This window comes from Balaenoptera borealis (assembly GCF_965194805.1).
Source record: "Balaenoptera borealis genome assembly, chromosome: 17".
Classification (NCBI taxonomy): domain Eukaryota; kingdom Metazoa; phylum Chordata; class Mammalia; order Artiodactyla; family Balaenopteridae; genus Balaenoptera; species Balaenoptera borealis.
In genome coordinates this window covers 36,012,086-36,031,843 of record NC_138876.1, presented here as the reverse complement: position 1 = coordinate 36,031,843, position 19,758 = coordinate 36,012,086, and the positions used below count along the sequence as shown (strand labels likewise).

Here is a 19,758-nt window from a genome sequence, read left to right as displayed (position 1 = left end):
CTCAATAGATGCAGAAAAAAGCATATAGCAAAATGCAACATCCTTTCATGATAAAAATCTGCAACAGACTGGATATGGAAGAAACATACCTCAACATAATATAGGCCATACATGACAAGCCCACAGCAAACATACTCAAGAGTGAAAAATTGAAAGCTTTTCCTCTAAGGAACAAGACAAGGATGCACACTCTCACCATTCTTATTCAATACTATTATCAGAAGTTCTCACTAGAACAATTAGGCAAGACAATGAAAGAAAAGGCATCCAAATAGGAAAGGAAGAAGTAAAATTTTCATTATTTGCAGATAGAGGATATGATTTTATATACAGTCAGCCCTCTGTATCCATGGCTTGAATTCTGGCGTTGATTGAATCTACAGATTTAGAATCCATGAGAGGTTGATATAAGGGACTTGTGCATCTGTGAATTTTGGTATTGGTGGGGATTCCAGAAACCAGTCCCCCACAGATACCAAGGGACGACCGTATAGAAAATCCCAAAGTCTCAACCAAAAAAACTGTTAGAACTAATCAACAAATTTAGTAAATTTGCAGGATACAAAATCATCATACAGAGATCAGTTGCATTTCTGTACACTAACAATGAAACACCTGAAAAATAAAACTATCCCACTCAAAATAGCATCAAAAGCAAAATACCATGAATAAATTTAATCAAGGAAGTGATTTCATGTGTACAATGAAAACTACAAGACTTTGTTTAAAGAAATCAAAGATGATGGGCTTCCCTGGTGGCGCAGTGGTTGAGAACCCACCTGCAGGGGACACGGGTTCAAGCCCTGGTCCGGGAAGATCCCACATGCCATGGAGCAACTAAGCCCATGTGCCACAACTACTGAGCCTGCACTCTAGAGCCCGCAAGCCACAACTACTGAGCCTAGAGCCCATGTTCCGCAACAAGAGGCCACCGCAATAAGAAGCCCGCGCACTGCAACGAAGAGTAGCCCCTGCTCGCCGCAACTAAAGAAAACCTGCGCACAGCAACAAAGACCCAACAGAGCCAAAAATTAATTAATTAATTAATTTTAAAAAAAAGGAAATCAAAGATGACTCAAACAAATGGAAAGATACCCCACACTCATGAATTGGAAGAATTAATATTGTTAAAATGTCCGTATTACCCAAAGCCATCTGTAGATTCAGTGCAATCCCTATCAAAATTCAAATGGCATTTTTCACAGAAATAGAAAAAGAAATCCTAAAAATTTGTATGGAGCCACAAAAGACCCCCTATAACCAAAGCAATTATGAGAGAGAAGAGCAAAGCTGGAGGCATCACACTTTCTGACTTCAAACTATACAATAAACCACAGTAATTAAAACAGTATGGTACTGGCATAAAAATAGACACATAGACCAATGGAACAGAATAGAGACCCCAGAATTAAACCTCCACATATATGCCAACTAATATTAGACAAGGGAACCATAAACACCCAATGGGGAAAGGGTAGTCTCTTCAACAAATGGTATTGGGAAAACTGCGTAAACAAATGCAGAAAAAAGAAATTAGACTCCTCTTATACCACTCAGAAAAATTAACTAAAAATAGATCAAGGACTTATAAGACCTGATACTTTAAAGTGCCCATCAACTGATGAATGGATAAAGAAGATATGGAATATATATACTCAAAGGAATATTATTCAGCTATGAGAATGAAGGAAATCCTGTCATTTGTGACAACATGGATGGACCTTGAGGGTATTATACTAAGTGACATAAGTCAGAGACAAATACTGTGTGATACCACCTATATGTGGAATCTTAAAGCTGAATTCATAAAAACAGTGTAAAATGGTGCATATCAGGGGGTTAGGGGTGGGGGAATAGAAGAGATGTTTAAGGGTCCAAACTAACAACTAGTAGATAAATAAGTCCTGGAGATCTAACAGCATAGTGATTATAGATAATAATACTGTATTATAAACATCAAACTTGCTAAGAGACTAGACCTTAATTAGTCCCACCACAAAGAAGAAATGATAATTATGTGATGTGATAAAGGTGCTAGCTAGGAGTACAACAGCAATCATATTGTAGTATATAAATGTATCACGTAACATGTAGTACACCTTAAACTTATACAATGTTATATGTCAAATATATTTCAATGTAAAAAAAATTGCAGGTGATATTTTCTTTTAGCTTCACTTTGTGCCAGGCACTGCGCCTAGTTTATCATACATTGTCTAGTTTAATCCTAATAACAACTCTGTTACAGATGAGGAAACCATGGCACAGAGAAAATTTAAGTTAAATTAAATCCTTATGAATTAACAAGGATTACAAATGCAGCAAATGGTCAGTCCAAGATTCAAACCTGGGCAGTCTTTCTTTTGAACTCATATGTACTGTGCTGTGTAATGGAAAATTTTAAATATATGAATGGAATAATGAGTAAGGTGCCTGGCCTTTAAGAGTTACAGCTTAGTAGAGGCAATGGATATGTAAATTACCAACTTTGGTACCCCAATAGAGGTATTTAGAGTGATTACGCAGAGCAAGAGGAGTGCCCAGCCCTGCCGTGAGAAGGTTAGGAAAGGTTTCAAGGAGTTAATGTTGCAGCTTGAGTTTGCCATTTGGATGCGAGAAAAGGATGTGCCAGGCAGAGGAGATAGGAGACGCAAAGGCATCAAGATGCATAGTGATGGTGTGTGTTGAATGAAAGGGTGAAATAACTGGACCTGTTTGGGGAACTGCATTTCATCTTAGTACTAGTGGAGCATAAGCTTTGTGTGATAAAGCCTTAAGGAATTATAATTGGATAAAGCAGATAGCTGCATGCTGCACATGAAATGGTAGCGATATCAGAGTTTTAATTATACAAATAGTTCTTTTCCTAGTCAGGCATTACCACTCTTAACCAGTACCTGGTTTTCTTCTCCTTCTGGGCATACCCAAAACGGTACTTTTCAGCCTCTTTGTGATTGGTTGGAGCCAGGTGACCTCTTCTGCCAATAGGGTAGAGCAGGGGTCCCCAACCCCCGCGCCGCAGACCCGTGGTGGTCCGTGCCTGGTAGGAACCAGGTTGCACAGCAGGAGGTGAGCGGCGGGCGAGCGAGGGAGGCTTCACTGCCGCTCCCCATCGATCCGGGTCACTCACGCTCAGCACGCCTGGGCCATCCTCTCCGTTCGCTCACGATACCGCCGAATCCCCCCCCCACCGCCGCCCCACCCCCGTCGGTGGAAAAACTGTCTTCCACGAAACGGGTCCCTGGTGCCAAAAAGGTTGGGGACCGCTGGGGTAGAGGTAAAAGCTGTCCGTCACTTCTGGCCCAGAGTATGCACGAGCTGGCACAGAGCCCTCACGCTCAGCCTTTTCCCTCGCTGCAGTGACTGAGAAGGCCTCATGTTCCAGTTAGTGGGTCACAAGATGATGACCCCTCCAGCAGCCTGGTGCTTTGAGTGTGGGTCTGAAGCAGAGGCCTGCTAATCTGCCCTGGACGGCGAGCATAAACAAGAAAGAAGCTTTTTTGTGTTGAGCCACTGAGATTTTGGATTGTTTGTAATTATATCCAAAGACTTAACCTCTCACAGTCTGTTTCTGTATCTCTTCTCCCTTAAGTCCTTAAATCTTTCATGAGTTCCTGGCCTGTAAAGCCAACTTCAAATGGTTCATCTCCACCTGGATGTCTCATTACTACAAATGTAATATCCCCCAAACTAAACTCTGTTCCCTCAAACTTAGGCTTCACTTGTTTGGTGAAAGTTACCAGCATTCATACACTGGCCTCCGCCAGGAACTTTGGCTTCATCCTAGACTTTCCTTGCTCTCTCAAACTCCACATCCAAATACTTCATCCAGGCAACTTGTTTCATTACCCAGTATGGCGCACTCACTCAACACTGACTGCTTTCAGGGCTTCCCTGGTGGCACAGTGGTTAAGAATCCGCCCGCCAATGCAGGGGACACTGGTTCGAGCCCTGGTCCGGGAAGATCCCACATGCCGTGGAGCAACTAAGCCCGTGCACCGCAACTATTGAACCCGCGTGCCACAACTACTGAAGCCCATGAGCCTAGAGCCCGTGCTCCACAACAAGAGAAGCCACCACAATGAGAAGCCGGCACCACAACGAAGAGTAGCCCCCGCTCGCCACAACCAGAGAAAGCCCGTGCACAGCAACAAAGACCCAACACAGCCATAAATAAAATAAATAACTTAAAAAAACAAAACAAAAAAACATTGACTGCTTTTGCACGGAATGTTTCCCTGCTCCCAATGCTCTTCTCTCTTCCCTCTTCCCTCCAAAAAAACCCACAAGAGTGAATTCTTAGTCATCTTTTAAAATCCAGTTCAAATGGATTTTAAAATCCAGAGGCTTTTCCTCACCTCCCTTGGCTGAGTTAGATGATCTGTCTTTGTTTCCTCATGGTGCCATGTGCACAGCTCTATCAATCATAGCTCTAAGCACTGCTGCGGTGTTCTGAGTTGACTTGTCTATGACAGAAAATGTCTGGTTTAGTTCTGTTCCCTATCCTGATGAGCAAAATGCCTGACACAGTAGAGACTCAATAAATCTTCATTGAATGAATGAGAAGCATTGCTAACTTTATCATTATATGTTAGGGTACATATATTAAAGTATTTCAGCAGAATGTTTGCACTTGTTATATCTGATGGGTTGCTGTAAATCATGCATCCAGAAGTAGAAAAGTCTCAAAGTAATTCTCTATTAGAGTGAGGGTGATTTATCATCAAAGTTTAAACTCATGCCTTAGGGACTTTTAAAGCAGTTTCTAGACTAGGAGTGAAGGACAAAATAGTAAAACAGAAAAGGAGAGAAAAAAAAAACACAGGCTCTGAAAACTATACATGACAATATACCTGAGCAAATCATAATCATTAAGTTTGCATATTTTTAAATGATTAGTAGATACCGTTTCACTGACAATCACGTTTGTTGTGGAATAACCTATGAAAATACCTTTTAAGCTATACACAACACAAGAGACTATCATTATTTCTGGTTCATGGACTATATGAAAGCTCCCTCTGTATAGAACCTGAGTCTAGGATTCTACGTCTCCTAACCATGGCCCATCAGTTAATGTCCAGCCTCTGCAGTTATTACCACATGATCCCATGGTCCACTGCCCTGGCTACCCTCAGCCTCCTGACCTTAGCAGAAATAACTGAGGCCATCCCATATGACTGCTCCAATCAGCTTCCCTTCCTCTTGGCTTATGACCAAATTTTCCCTGCTCCCTCTCTCTCCCAGAAAGCAGTATTCCTCTCCTTTCTAATGCTGATCCTTGATCCCACCTCCAAGAATAACATCTCTTTTGCATCTGCAATATGTCCCTTTCTATTACTGCCCCCCCAGCCTACAAACTTACTCAACTCTTCCCACCTAAAGAGTCCCTCTTTCAAAATCCAAGCTTCCATCCTTTTCTACACCATCATGTTTTCAAAAATAGATAATTTTCTCCATTTTCCCCACCTCCCAAATTTCCTTTTTTGAAAGAAATTTGGCTTCTACCTCCCATCACTACTGAAACTGCTCTCAACAACCTGGATCAAATCCAGAAGCCTTTTCTTAGTCATAGAATTGTGTTATACTCTTGTAGTCTAAAGAAATTTTTTAGAGATAGTCTCACCTAAAGCTAATCCCTTTATTTATACTGAAGCCAAAATAAGAACACAACAGAATATTGTATAGTATGAAATGCTGAGAAGTGCTGACTGGGTTGGTTTTGCCCTTTTGCTGAGATTTGTGGGCAAAGGAGGTGAAACTGGAAGGTGAAGAAGCAAAGCTTTAAGGGCAGCTATAATACCGAATCTAAACTGGCTATTAGGGGCTTCCCTGGTGGCGCAGTGGTTGAGAGTCTGCCTGCTAATGCAGGGGACACGGGTTCGAGCCCTGGTCTGGGAGGATCCCACGTGCCGCGGAGCGGCTGGGCCCGTGGGCCACAACTACTGAGCCTGCGCGTCTGGAGCCTGTGCTCCGCAGCAGGTGAGGCCGCGATAGTGAGAGGCCCGCGCGCTGCGATGAAGAGTGGTCCCCACTTGCCGCAACTGGGGAAAGCCCTCGCACAGAGACAGAGACCCAACACAGCCATAAATAATAAATAAATAAACAAATAAAGAGTGCATCCTAATATAAATAGGTAGACTTTGGTCAGTAAAAAATAAATAAATAAACTGGCTATTATACTTCTGAATTGCTCAGAATGAGCGCTAATCTATTTAGGCATATTCAGAGAGTACCTCCTTCATCAGCAAGATCTCAAAATGCAAAGGGCTGTACACACTGACACTGCAAAGTGGTGAATATTTTGAGAATCTGATGTTTGTCAGGAAAGCTTCAAAAACATGGAGCTTTAAGTTTAGCCTGTTCATTTCTACTTCTTATGCATCTTGGTGAAAATTCCCTTCATGTGACCAATTTGTGGTGCCTCGCTGTTAGGGATGGTGGACTCTTCACTAAAGACCTTCTCAGAAGGAAGTAAAAGGTTTGATGCTATGTTGTGTGCAAAGAGATTAATCATGAGTTATAGCAAAACTTACATTAGAGTGAGTTCAAAGATAGTTTATTATACTTGCTTTTCTATTATTTCATGGGTTTGCTATCTAGAAACAGGGTGAAGCAAAGCGGGTTCATTAGGAATTTGTTTTACTCTCCTATTAGCCTGTTGGCACCACCCAGACCAAAAGGACCCCTAAGGACTGATGTGGAAGTCATGGGCTGCTGCCTTTCTCAATTCCCCACACAAGAGACGTCTGTTAGCGCGAACTCTGTCTCCAGAATACAATGCATTTCGTCAAGTTTATCGGTTTTGATACCTTTTGCCAAAAATCAAATAAAAGAGATGGTTGAAGGTTAATTAATAATAAAGATCAGTGAAAAAGCAGCAGGAGACAGAGCTGCCCCTTCTTTTTTTTCTGGGAAACTGCTTTAGAGCATAGACTTTGGCATTAGATAAACCTGGAATTAAATCCCAACTCAGGATTTAATTGATACTCAGGAGCTGTATAACCTTGAAGACTTTAGATTCCTCATCTGCAAAATGAGGAGGGATACCTTCCTACCACTCAGGGTTGTAGGATTATGTCGTTCTTGTAAAATGCCTGGTGTTACTTCATAAGTTCCTTATCTTACCTTCTATGTATAGAACTCCTTTCTTCCCATAAGTATAATGATCTCATCTGTATTGTTAGAAAAGGATAATAAAGCTATTTTCAAATATTAGGGACACCTTTATATTTACTTACTGGGTAAGTCACACACATTAAGACCACGCCAATAGAAATGGGATAGCCAGAGAAGTGGTCTGGTGCCATCTCCTGGAAATCAGTCATGTCACAACAGCCAAGAGGTTACTCCACATGTTGAGTTGAACAACCTATTTGTAATAGCATGTGTCTTTTCCAACCTGTCACTGTTTTGAGAGTGAGCCAACATAGACGTATATTCAGAGTCTGGCATAGGTTGGTAGGTGCTTAGCAAATGTTGAATGAATGAATCTAAAGAACACTGCCCTAAAAGATGCCCTGGTTTCCAAAATTCAGATTAGAGAAGTTCCTGTTACTGAGAACTTTACAATGACACTCTAAATATTTCTCAAACAGTAGTTCTTGGAATATTTGCATCAGAATCACTTGGAAATCTTAGAGTCCAGGGGTTGGGAATCTAAATTTTAAAATATTTCTTGTGATTCTTAGGCAAGTTGGAATATACACCCACTGTCCTAGAAGTTGAGTGTGTAATAACTAATATCTGAGTTGCATAAGCATCTAAGTGAACTAAACTATTTATGACCCTCTGAATAAAATATTGTAGGGGATAAATAAAAAGGTAGCTCCTGCTTTTAATGAGCTTATGACTAATTTGGAAGAAAACGGAAAATAAAACCAAGTTCAAGAGACTCTAGTAGGAAAAAATAAGCATCAATATAACATTCAAGTGTCAAAGTTATTAAAAGGGCCAAAGTTAATCAAGAACATTTTCAGGAAGAGGTAAAATCTAAGCCATGTTTTTAAATTGACTTGGGTTGATGAGAAGAAAGAGCTCGTTCGGTCTGATTGAATTACTTTACTGTAGAATTTCCAGTGTCACAGTGCACTGGAAACTTAGTTTGAAACTCTGCCACTGTCGGCATGCTTCACTGCGTCGCGGTCAGAAACCAGTCAGGATACTTACAAACCAGAATTGGTTTTCTATTTTTCTTACATGTGAACTATATCTCAATTTTTAAAATTGAGGGGAAAAAAAGCAAACCATCCAATTCAGACAACAACTTAGGGTCAAATTCCAATCATTCCAAACAGGTCACCCCTTTAAGTGTGTCACCCCTTTAAGCATGGTCACCCCTTTAATTTATCAGAAGGAATAAAAGCTATGGATGAGTGAAAGACTAAATACTTCCATGCTACAGTGGGAAACGGGATGTCTACTCTTAACCATTCCCATTTAATGCTGCATTGGAGGTTGAAGCCGGTAAAAGAAGGAAAAAAAGAAAAGTTACTAAAGGCTTCCAGACTGGAAAGGAAGAAATAAAGCTGTCTTTATTTGTAGACATGATCGTCTGTGTAGAAGAATCCTAGAGAATCTGCCAAAAAATTATTAGAATTAATAAATGACTTAGAAGTTTGTAGGATTTCCAGATCAATCTACAAAAATTGTATTGCTATACAGGCAACCCTGGAGATACTGCAGGTTTATTGAGAATAGCACAATAAAGTGAGTCATATGAATTTTTGGGTTTCCCAGTGCATATGAAAGTTACATTTACACTCTACTGTAGTCTATTAGGTATGCAGTAGCATTATGTCTAAAAAATTGTATGGACCCTAATTAAAAAATACTTCATTGCTAAAAAATGCTAACCATCATCTGCCACAAAACTTCAGTTTATAAAAACACCATATCTTCAAAGCATATCTTCAAAGCACAATAAAGCAAAGTGCAATAAAACAAGGTATGTCTGTATACTATTAATGAAAAATCAGAAATTGAGATTTTTTAAAAAAATCTACAAAAATACTGTTTTTGAAAACTACAAAACACTGTTTAAAGAAATTTAAAAAACTAAATGGACAGATACAAAGTATTCATGGATCAGATGAGTCAATATCATTAAGATGCTTATTTTCCCCCAACTGATCTATAGATTCAATTGAATCACAGTAAAAATCCCAGCAGGCTTTTTTGTAGAAATCTAGAAATTCCAGTATAAAAACAGTATTCAGATCACAGGGAAAGGATAGATTACATAACAGTGTCATCACAAACAGCTTTTTAAATGGAAGAAAATAAGATTGGACCTCCATATCATATACTAGACATAAATTCAATACAGATTAAAGCAAAGGTAAAAATTAAATAACAATCTCTCAAGAAACCTAGGAGACTAAGTATCATTTAGGAGCAGGGGAGATCTTAACCACGATTAGAGGCCTGAAATATACCATTAGACACATTTGAAAAATAGAGCTTTCATATGGCAAAAAAATAATATATATGAGTAAAGAGCGTATGGGGAGCCTCTGAATTATCTCTGCAACTTTTCTTTAAGTTTAAAAATATTCTAGGGCTTCCCTGGTGGCGCAGTGGTTAAGAATCCGCCTGCCAATGCAGGGGACACAGGTTCGAGCCCTGGTCCGGGAAGATCCCACATGCCGCGGAACAACTAAGCCCGTGTGCCACAACTGCTGAGCCTGCACTCTGGAGCCCGTGAGCCACAACTACTGAGCCCACGTGCCACAACTACTGAAGCCCGCACACCTAGAGCCTGTGCTCCGCAACAAGAGAAGCCACCGCAGTGAGAAGCCTGCACATCGCAATGAAAGAGTAGCCCCCTAAAGCAGAAACTAACACACCATTGTAAAGCAATTATACTCCAATAAAGATGTTAAAAAAAAAAGAGTAGCCCCCGCTCGCCACAACTAGAGAAAGCCCACACACAGCAACGAAGACACACCGTGGCCAAAAAAAAAAAAAAATTCTAAATAAAGTTGAAGAAAAAAATGCACAGCAAGAAAAGTTAAAGTCAATAATCAAACACTAGATTTAGAGAAAAATATAATAAAAATATAACTTAATAGTAATAGATATAATATATAGCTATTATGATAGCTATAATATATAATAATGATATCTTTCAAACTGACAAGGAGAAAACAACTCAAAAAATATAGGCAAAACATAGAACAGCAAATCAAATACCATCATTTCCCTCCCCCCATAAAAAAGAAAACCACACAAATTCACTCATAGGGATATGAAAAATCAAGTAGTCGGTATTACTTTATACCAAACAGCCTTGCAAAAACTATAAAGCTCCTAATATCTATTGTTGGTGGAATACACAGGGGAAAGAGGACTCGTGTATTGTTAGTGGAATTGGAAATTGTGACAACCTTTTTGGGAAGGCAATCTGATAATCTTATTAAAATGAAAAATACGTATACTTTTCAATGTAGCTATTTGATTTCCATGAATCCATCTCCCATACTCCAAAGTACCAGAAAACAAGGACTTATGTATGAGGATGTTTCTTGCAGTGTTTGTAGAGAGGAAAACAAAGCAAAAGAGACACAAAGTGAATACCCATGAACATGCAGCCATCAAAACGAATGAACTGGAGCTATATCACGTGACTTGGACTGATTTCTGAGATATTGAGAAAATTGCGACAATAATCAATACATATACGCACTGTATAAGATTATATGAATGTAGACAAAGCTATGCTATTACACATACTTGGTCATTTGCAGTGGTTATGGGGGAAGGTAATGTGGGAAGAAGGGTAGAGAAGAGAAAGGGGGAGCAAAGAAAAAAGAGAAAGGAAAAAGGGGGAAGGGGAAAGAAAGTCTTTTGTGCACATTTTATTTAAACTCTCAGTAGTACTTGTCTCCAAAACATCAGTTTGCACATTACCTCTAAAGCAATGATGATTTCTTTATTTAGCTGAACATATTACATTTTCCTTATACAGAAAAAAAAGCCCCCGGAAACAAAAGTAAAATGCCTTGGCTATACCAACCCTGAAAAAAGATGTTCCAGTGGCTGTCATACATCCTAGAATATTTATGAATTAACCTATTTGGCATAAAACCTTGTTAAAAGTTTCAGCCACTGTCTTGTTTCAAAACTTATTCTAGTGGACAATGTAATGAAGTGATTGGTCACCAACTCTGAGGCCTTGGTCCACAAATATTCTCATGTCTTTGCTCAGTTGTTCTGTCCCATCATAGCAAGCTTATCCTCAATTCCCTCTCCGTAGATGAAGTACTTATTAAGCACACACATAGGAAAAAGTAAAGGAAAGATACAGTTCTTGCCCCCGAGAGCCTACAGTTTCTTTCTTTTTAAGGTTTCTGGTTTCCTAGTATCCTGAATTCCGAATTTGGAGGCACCTGGTACACATGGGGTTGTGAAATATCTAAGTTTTACCTCCTTCATGCAGGCCAAAAGGTAGCAGAAAAGGTGTTCCAACATTATTAGGCAAAAAGCTGCAAAGAAAAACAATAAAAGCAGGACTATGTCAGCACCAGACAACCAGCAAATTGCCACACTCTAGGATTAGCAAACTCTGTGATCACAGAGGAAAGAAATTGCCACGCCTTGCTGCTCCTATTATGTAAATGAAAAGGAATTGCTTACTAACCCTGAAAATGTGGACCTCCGTGGTATTAAAAAAAAAACAATTCAGAAGGTCCAGACAGCCTTAATAACAATTTCTACCAAACATTCAAGGAAGACATAATTCCAGTCTTACATACTCTGATATTGAAGTTTATCCCAGGAGGTTAGTTTTAACATTTGAAGAAACAAATTCACTATGTTAACACATTAAAGGAATAAATCGCAATTACATGATAGATGACCCTCCCCCAGAAATAGCAGCCAATAAAATTCAGCATATTTCCCAAGGTAAACATTCCTGGCAAACTGTTAGAAAAGAATTTAATAATTTTGATAAAGGGTATCTACAAATATAACTGAAATATAAATATCATAATTAATGGTTGAAATGTTGAAAGGGTTCCCTTTGAGATTAATGAGTTAACAATGCCCCCAAAACCACTGCTATTCAGCATTATGCACTTGAAGTCCTAGCCAGTCCAAATGGGCCAGAAAAAGAAATATATGATGTGGCGATCAAAGAGGAAGATTTGAATCCCTGTTCTGCCACTAACCAGCAATGTAATTCTGGGCAAAATGCTAACTCTGTATCTCAGTTTCCTCATCTGTAAAATGGGGATAATGAGTACCTCCTTCACAGGATTGTTGTAAAGAGTAAATGAGAATATTTTAAAAGTACATAGAAAGTGTTTGACACTACAAAGCACTGTAAAAGTGTTTGTTAAATAAAAAAATAATTATTCACAGATGATGACTGTGTATAGACAAATCTCAAAGAATCTAGAGATAAACTCTTGGAATTAAGAGTACTGTTCCCTAGATGCAAAATCATTACATAAAAATTAGCCACATTTCTATATACTAACAAACAGAAAATGATACCTAAAAAATCAAGTACCCGGGAATAAAATTTAAGAAAAGATGTGAAAGATCTCTAGAGGAATAATTATAGGTTCAGTGCAATCCCAACCAAAATTGATGGAATGCAACAAGGTTATTCTAAAATGTTTATAGAAATGTAAAGTGCTAAGAACAGTCAAGACACTCTCCAAGAAAAACAAGGTGGCCAACATATTTCTAGATATCAAACAAATTCCAAGACTGATGTCTAACTCGTCCATTAACTCACCTGGGGGAAGATCTCTTTCTGGAATGTTCATCCAATAGGTATGTCTTCATAGTTCCTCCCTCATTTCCTTTAGATCTTTGTACCAATGTCACCTAAGAAGACATCTTTCCAGTTTGCCCTGTATAAAACAGCACTACCCAATACTTCTGGTCACTTTTTCCCCCATCCCATATTTTCATAGCAACCATTATCTGACATTATTTTAAGGTATGTGTATATGTTTATTATTTATGTCACTCTCTTGACTATAAGCTTGCTGAAACCAGAGAATCTGTTTATTTGGTACAATGCTGTATCTCCAGATTTACTCTCTTTGTTGAATGAATAAATAAATAAATTGGCAGAAATCACAAAGATTCTCACTGGCATAGGAAATGTAGCAATTAAATTACAACTAAACTTATAAACCGCAAACTCTCCTTCACTATTCATATATTAAATGATGGCTACCAAAATGCTATAACTCTCCCCAGGTTTAGAATACTATTTTGGGCATCCAGAAACAACCAATATGTAAATACTGGCTTTAAGCAATGATATCTCATACTTAAGGGAAATAAATGAAACAAACCCATTAAAAGAGCCATATAAAATGTAGCTGAAAATCTTAATTGACTAAAATTGGCAAAATGATATAAGGAGTAGGAGTTTAGGTGTTTTGCTCATGTTATGTATGAATTAATAGCTCTGATGGTTTTCAACATATATTTTATCCTTTGGTGATCAAAGTTTATTTTTTAACTTTTTAATTGAAATATAGTTGACATACAATATTATGTTAGTTTCAGGTGTACTACATAGTGATTTGACATTTACATACATTACAAAATGATTGTTACGATAAATCTAGTAACCATCTGTCTCCAAAGTTATTACAATATTATTGACCATATTCTTTAGGATGTATATTACATCCCTGGGGCTCATTTATTTTATAACTGGAAGTTTGTATCTTTTAATCCTCATCACTTATTTTGCCCACAGCACCCTACTTCCCCCGAATCTGGCAACCACCCATTTGTTCTCTTTATCTATGAGTCTGTTTTCATTTTGCTTTTTTAGATCCCACATATAAGTGAGATCATATGATATTTGTCTTTGACTTACCTCACTTAGCATAATGCCCTATACATCCATCCATGTTGCTGCAAATGGCACAGTTTCATTCTTTTTTATGGCTAATAGTCACATGGAAAAACCCGAACGAACTTTTTGGCCAAACTTGTGTGTGTGTGTGTGTGTGTGTGTGTGTGTGTGTGTGTACACACACACACATACACACCTTCTCTATCCATTCACCTACTGATGGGCACTTAGACTGCTTCCATATCTTGCCTATTGTAAATAATGCTGCTATGAAGATAGCAGTGCATATATCTTTTCAAATTAGTGTTTTTGTTTCTTCAGAAAAATACCCAGAAGTGGAATTGCTGGATCATTTGGTAATTCCACTTTCAGTCTCTTGAGGGGCTTCCATACTGTTCTCCATAGTGGCCGTACCAAATTACATTCCTACCAACAGCGCAGGATGGTCCCCTTTTCTCCACATCCTCGCCAATACTTGTTGTTTTTGTTGTCTTTTTGATTACAGTCATTGTGACAGATGTGAGGGGCTATCTCACTGTGGTTTTGATTGGCATTTCCCTAATGATAGTGATGTTGAGCATCTTTTCATGTGCCTGTTGGCCATCTGTATGTCTTTTCTGGAAAAACGTCTATTCAGGTCCTCTGCCCATTTTTTTAACGGAATTTCTTTTTGATATTCAGTTGTATGAGTTCTTCATATATTTTGGATATTAACCTCTTATCACACATATCATTTGCAAATATCTCCTTCCACTCAGTAGGCTGCCTTTTCACTTGATAGATGGTTTCCTTTGCTGTGCAAAAGCGAGTGGGTCTAGGACTGGGCTCCTTTCGAATTTCTCCCTCTGCACTGGGACCCGGAGCATGTGAGATTTTGCATGTGCCCTCTAAGAGCACAGTCTCTCTATCCTATAGCCCTCCAGCTCTCAAACGTAAGCTCTGCTTTTTAGAATCAGCCTGTTTTTAAAAAGCCCTATTTTCAAAACCAGATGTCCTGGGGGCTCATCTTTCGGTGCAGAACTCCTGGGCTAGGAGCCCAACATGGGGCTCAGACCCCTCACTCCTTGGGCAGGACCTCTGTGCTTGTGATATTCCTCCCATTTGTGGGTCACTGACCTGGGGGTGTGAGTCCTGACTATACCGAGTCTCCACCCCTCCTACGCATCTGTTGTGGCCTCTTCTTTATATCTTTAGCTGTGGAAAATCTTTTCTGCTAGTCTTCGGGTCGTTTTCATAGATAATTACTCTGTAAATCGTTGTAATTTTGGTGTGCCCGTGGGAGGAGGTGAGTTTAGAGTCTTCCTTCTCCATCATCATGGGGAACCTCTCCAAAATTTGTATTTAACTAGACAATATGCTATGGAAAATCTTACATATTTACAAATTAACCCAATTTCTGGTGAAAATAAGAAAGATGAATTGTATAAATTTAACATAAAAAGCTTACTAATTCAGTGCTCTGAAGCTGGAAATTTGTACATTTAAGAGAATTCAGTTAAACTGGTAGCCCACACAATGAACAGTAGGGTATATGATCACTATCTGTGTATTCTTTCTCTCACTACTATGCGATTTTCCCCATAGGCCTTAAAGAAAGCAAAGTGTAAAGGGCTTTTAAAAGATTTTGATGTGTTAAAGGCCTGTCTTGAACTGTGGAGTATTCTCTTATGCTATGGTAGCCCAAGGTTGAGCTCCAGAGGAATCTGGTTAGGTCCTTTATTAATCCAAGTTTGAAGGAACTTCTGAAGTCAGTTGAAAGGATTAGACCATTTTTCAAGTGAGACTGAGGCAGTACTGGTTGGGGTACAACCAGGAGAGGGATGGGGTGCACTGAACGCACAGGCCTCCTAACTCGGCACCGCCTTCGCTGTATTCCTCCCAAGATCATTAGCTTTCCATTTACTCTTTAGCTTTTTACAGAAATGTCAAGAAGGCAGTCAACATATTCATACATATTATTTTCATGAAGTATTAACTATGTAACAGGAAAACAGAAAAACCATCTATGTATTTTATAGAGGCTATGAGAATAGAAAGCGTTTCATTACAATCATTAGCTTGAATTTAAATGGCTCTAGTTTCATAATCTAATGTTGCCAGAGTAGAATCTCTTAAAACAGTCTTTTGAGACCTTTTTACTTTTTTTTTTTTTAATCTTTGTTTTTATTTTACGAATTTATTTATTTATTTATTTTTGGCTGCGTTGGGTCTTCGTTGCTGCACGTGGGCTTTCTCTAGTTGCGGCGAGCGGGGGCTACTCTTCGTTGTGGCGCGCAGGCTTCTCATTGCAGTGGCTTCTCTTGTTGCAGAGCATAGGCTCTAGGTGCACGGGCTCAGTAGTTGTGGCATGTGGGCTCAGTAGTTGTAGCTCACGGGCTCTAGAGTGCAGGCTCAGTAGTTGTGGTGCACGGGCTTAGTTGCTCCGCGGCATGTGGGATCTTCCCGGACCAGGGCTCGAACCCGCGTCCCCTGCATTGGCAGGTGGATTCTTAACCACTGCGCCACTAGGGAAACCCTACTTGTCTTTTAAGATGAGGATTTATAATGCTTATCTCTTCACAATTTAAATGATAGATCTATTTACTTTTCAACCAACATACTTTAAAAAAATGAATTTATGTTGATGAATAAAGCAGCTTCTTTCTGGAGGAAAGGCAGGTATTCGACATGAAGAAAGGATAGTTTCTAACACTGTTTGTTGAGAAGTTCAGCAGATGCTTCCCTCTAGGCTGAGACTAGAATGCAGAATCCTCTCAGTGGCTTGCAATATTTACGAATTTGCCACATGGCAAATGAATATTCCTGTTCTTATAAAAATGTCAGTGCACAAACCATAAGGCAGCGATACATTAGTATTTACATTTATTTCATGTATGCAGTTTACACGCTCACTATTGAACAAAATGGAATGCAGACAAATATACAAATACCATAATAAGCATTATCAAATAAAATAACTGGCACTAGTGTTATAAGCATATTAATGGGCCTGGTGAGAAAAATGATGAAAGAAGACTGCAGCCCATGGCATTTTTCTTTTTATCAAAAGAAAAAGCTCTGTAGCACCATAATGGTAATACTTAAAAGAAACACATAAGATGGAATATTTTAACTGCCATCACTGAGGTTAGCCTGTTTTATTTAAGTGAATTATACTGGAAGTTAACAGTATAGGCAATATTTTGGCCAACTTCTGTTTATGTCAGCTGAACGTCTTCCATAAACAAAAGCAAAGGAAAATAAAGCCAGCCATATACAGACCCCTCCTTAGTACTTGGTACAAACTCTGCACCGTGCTTTGATTTCATGATTGGAGAAGATATACATGTGCTAAAAACTGAGGTTATGTAAAGTTATTCACTCAAGCCTGAGTGTGTCTTTGGTAGGCTAATACTTTTTCAGCATTGTTATTGTTAATCATATTTATGTTTCTCTATCCTGTATTTTTCTACATAATCCAAGGTGGCTAGAGAGGACATTATGGAAAACAATACAGCAAAACCCTCAAACAAGCAGGCCCTTAAAATCTACTCTATTCTGAAGGCACCAAGAATCAGTGGGGTGCAAACTTCCCCTTAGTGAAAGGTGACTTTTTTGTAATACTTATAAACTAATGGAATTTTATTTTGCAGTTTTATATATTTTATTTGGTGCTGTCAGTATACTTAATTACCTACTTTTACACTTTTCTTCTAAGATGGCAACAATATACAAGATATATAGGGGACCAGGTATTTCTATTTCAAAGTTGTGCAAAAACTGCCACAATCTTGCTCAAAGTGTCTAAGTATCCAAATGGTAGCAAATGGGCTGCATTAAGCTGTATATATCCACACTGCATATGAAGAAAAAAATGAAATTTATGCCCAGTTATGAATAGAAATGTTACAAAGTGTATCATATACTGAGAGTAACCTGCAAGGTTCTTTAAACAGTATCTTTTAGTGGTTTCAATAAAATGTCACTAACCACTTAGCCCTAAGCCTCAAGTTCTCTTCATAAGAATGCTGTAGAACTGCATTAGTATTTTATATTGATTATAAATTAAGCCAAATTTCTATCTAAATACACAAGTATGTGCTTCAAGCAATGTTTTGTGGCAAACACCCAAAACATAATTCTCTTAAGAATTACTGTCCTTACAATAATGCACTTTTAAAGCCTTCATTTCATAGTTTGGTAATTAAGATCCACATGAAACACAATGCTTTGCTGAACACGGAAAATGTATCTGCATTATGATTATGTAACCCAGCGTTTGCTGGCAACTTGAAACTTAAAAGAGTCACGTGTAGTTCAGCCAGCTCCAAACAAGGTTTTTCAAGTGGTAATTATTCTGCAGCATTTATAGGTCTATATATCAGTCTGAATTGCAACTTTTAATTCCATTGTCTGACGTGAGTGGTTGTTATTTGCTTCTTTTAGTGCACTGCCAAAATATAAATCAATATTGGTTTTTATTCCACTGTTACCATGTTCTTCAGCAATATGATTCAACTGCGCAACTTCTGAACATGAAGCAGTTTTAGTGAGCACAGAAATGCTACATTGGTGGGGGGAATTTTCCAGACGGTCGTTTTCTACCTCGGGAAGAACGTTAACAGTAGCAAAGCGGGTGTGATAATCAGTGGAACCATGACTGCAAGAAGCTTTCATGCCTTCTAGGTCAGAACAGCTAAATTCGGAAACATGACTCGAGTGGGACTCCGCCACAGAAGGCACGCTGTCACTGAGCGACGGCGCCTCGCACTCACTCGAGTTCGTGCTCTGCTGCTCCAACAGCTGGGCATCCATGTCCTCTCTGGTCTCGTTTATCTTCATGTTACTCTTTTTCCTCAGTTTACCACTTTTTGATTTCTTTCCTGCTGCTGCTTCTTTGGACCACTTGGTGGCACTGGATTTATTACCTTCAGGCAAGCCACTGGACGAACCCCCAGGATGACTTCGGGTGGCACTGCCATCCTCCACACTGCTGCTTCCACTGTTGTGCCTGAATTTGGATGGCTTTGACTCGATATCTACCTGAACCTCCATACTGTTGCCTTCTCTGGAACATAAGAGTAACACATGTAAATTTCTGACTTCCTCTTTTTAAAAAAAAAAAATGCAAATGACAGCAAAGGGGGAGAGGCTTCTGTGTGAAAACTTCAAAGACTATATAAAAGCTATTAGAACAAATTAATGCAGGATACATTCTACTAATAGAAAAAAGTTGCTTGAAATAAGAGGACTATCTTTAAAATAATACTTCAATTTAAAATAAATAAAACAGAAGCAGCAACTACACTCATTGCTTATGCTATTCCAGGTACTATGCTACCTTCTCCATTTTTTTTTCAGAACAGTTGTATTGAGATATAATTTGCATATCATAAAATTCACCTGTTTAAAGTGCACAATTCAGTGGTTTATAGTATATTCACAGAGTTTGCAACCATCACCACTATTGAACTTCAGAACATTTTCATCATCCCCAAAAGAAACCCATTAGCAGCCAGTTCCCATTCTTCCCTCCCCCCAAACCCTAGCAACCACTAACCTACTTTCTGTCTCTATGGATCTGCCTATTCTGGACATCTCACCACTTTCTTTTTCTTTTTGCAGAGAACCTAATAGTAGATAACCATTATTCACAATAATTGTGCCTAATGATAGGGATAATTCTTTACAAATTAATTTTAAAAATACTTCTGACTTGATAACAATTTTTTCCTTACTTGTCCAGTGGGATGTAGGAATTCAGAATGGATCCTGCCATTGCCTTGGTGCTGGCATTATCACTAACTGTTCCCAAACTGACTGTGCCAGATTCTCCACTTAGACTGTACCGTTCTTTCTGTACATCTGCTTGTACTTCCAATCTTAAAGAGGGGGGTATTAGAAAAAGAAAATTACATATAATATCAACACTACTATAATACGAG

At 38.8% G+C, this 19,758-nt stretch overlaps 1 protein-coding gene across 1 annotated transcript in view; it reads right to left on the bottom strand.

The window, feature by feature from the left end:
• Positions 1-2,834: 2,834 nt before the first annotated feature.
• The window catches only part of RNF19A (ring finger protein 19A, RBR E3 ubiquitin protein ligase), a 70,570-nt gene continuing 53,646 nt past the window's right edge, over positions 2,835-19,758 (bottom strand). The window contains exons 9-11 of the mRNA XM_082364301.1: positions 19,552-19,695; positions 12,749-18,881; positions 2,835-4,466 (exon numbers count right to left, since the gene is read on the bottom strand). Of these exons, the coding sequence (XP_082220427.1) occupies positions 18,188-18,881; positions 19,552-19,695 (838 nt within the window). The 3' untranslated portion in view covers positions 2,835-4,466; positions 12,749-18,187. The remainder of the gene's footprint in view (positions 4,467-12,748; positions 18,882-19,551; positions 19,696-19,758) is intronic.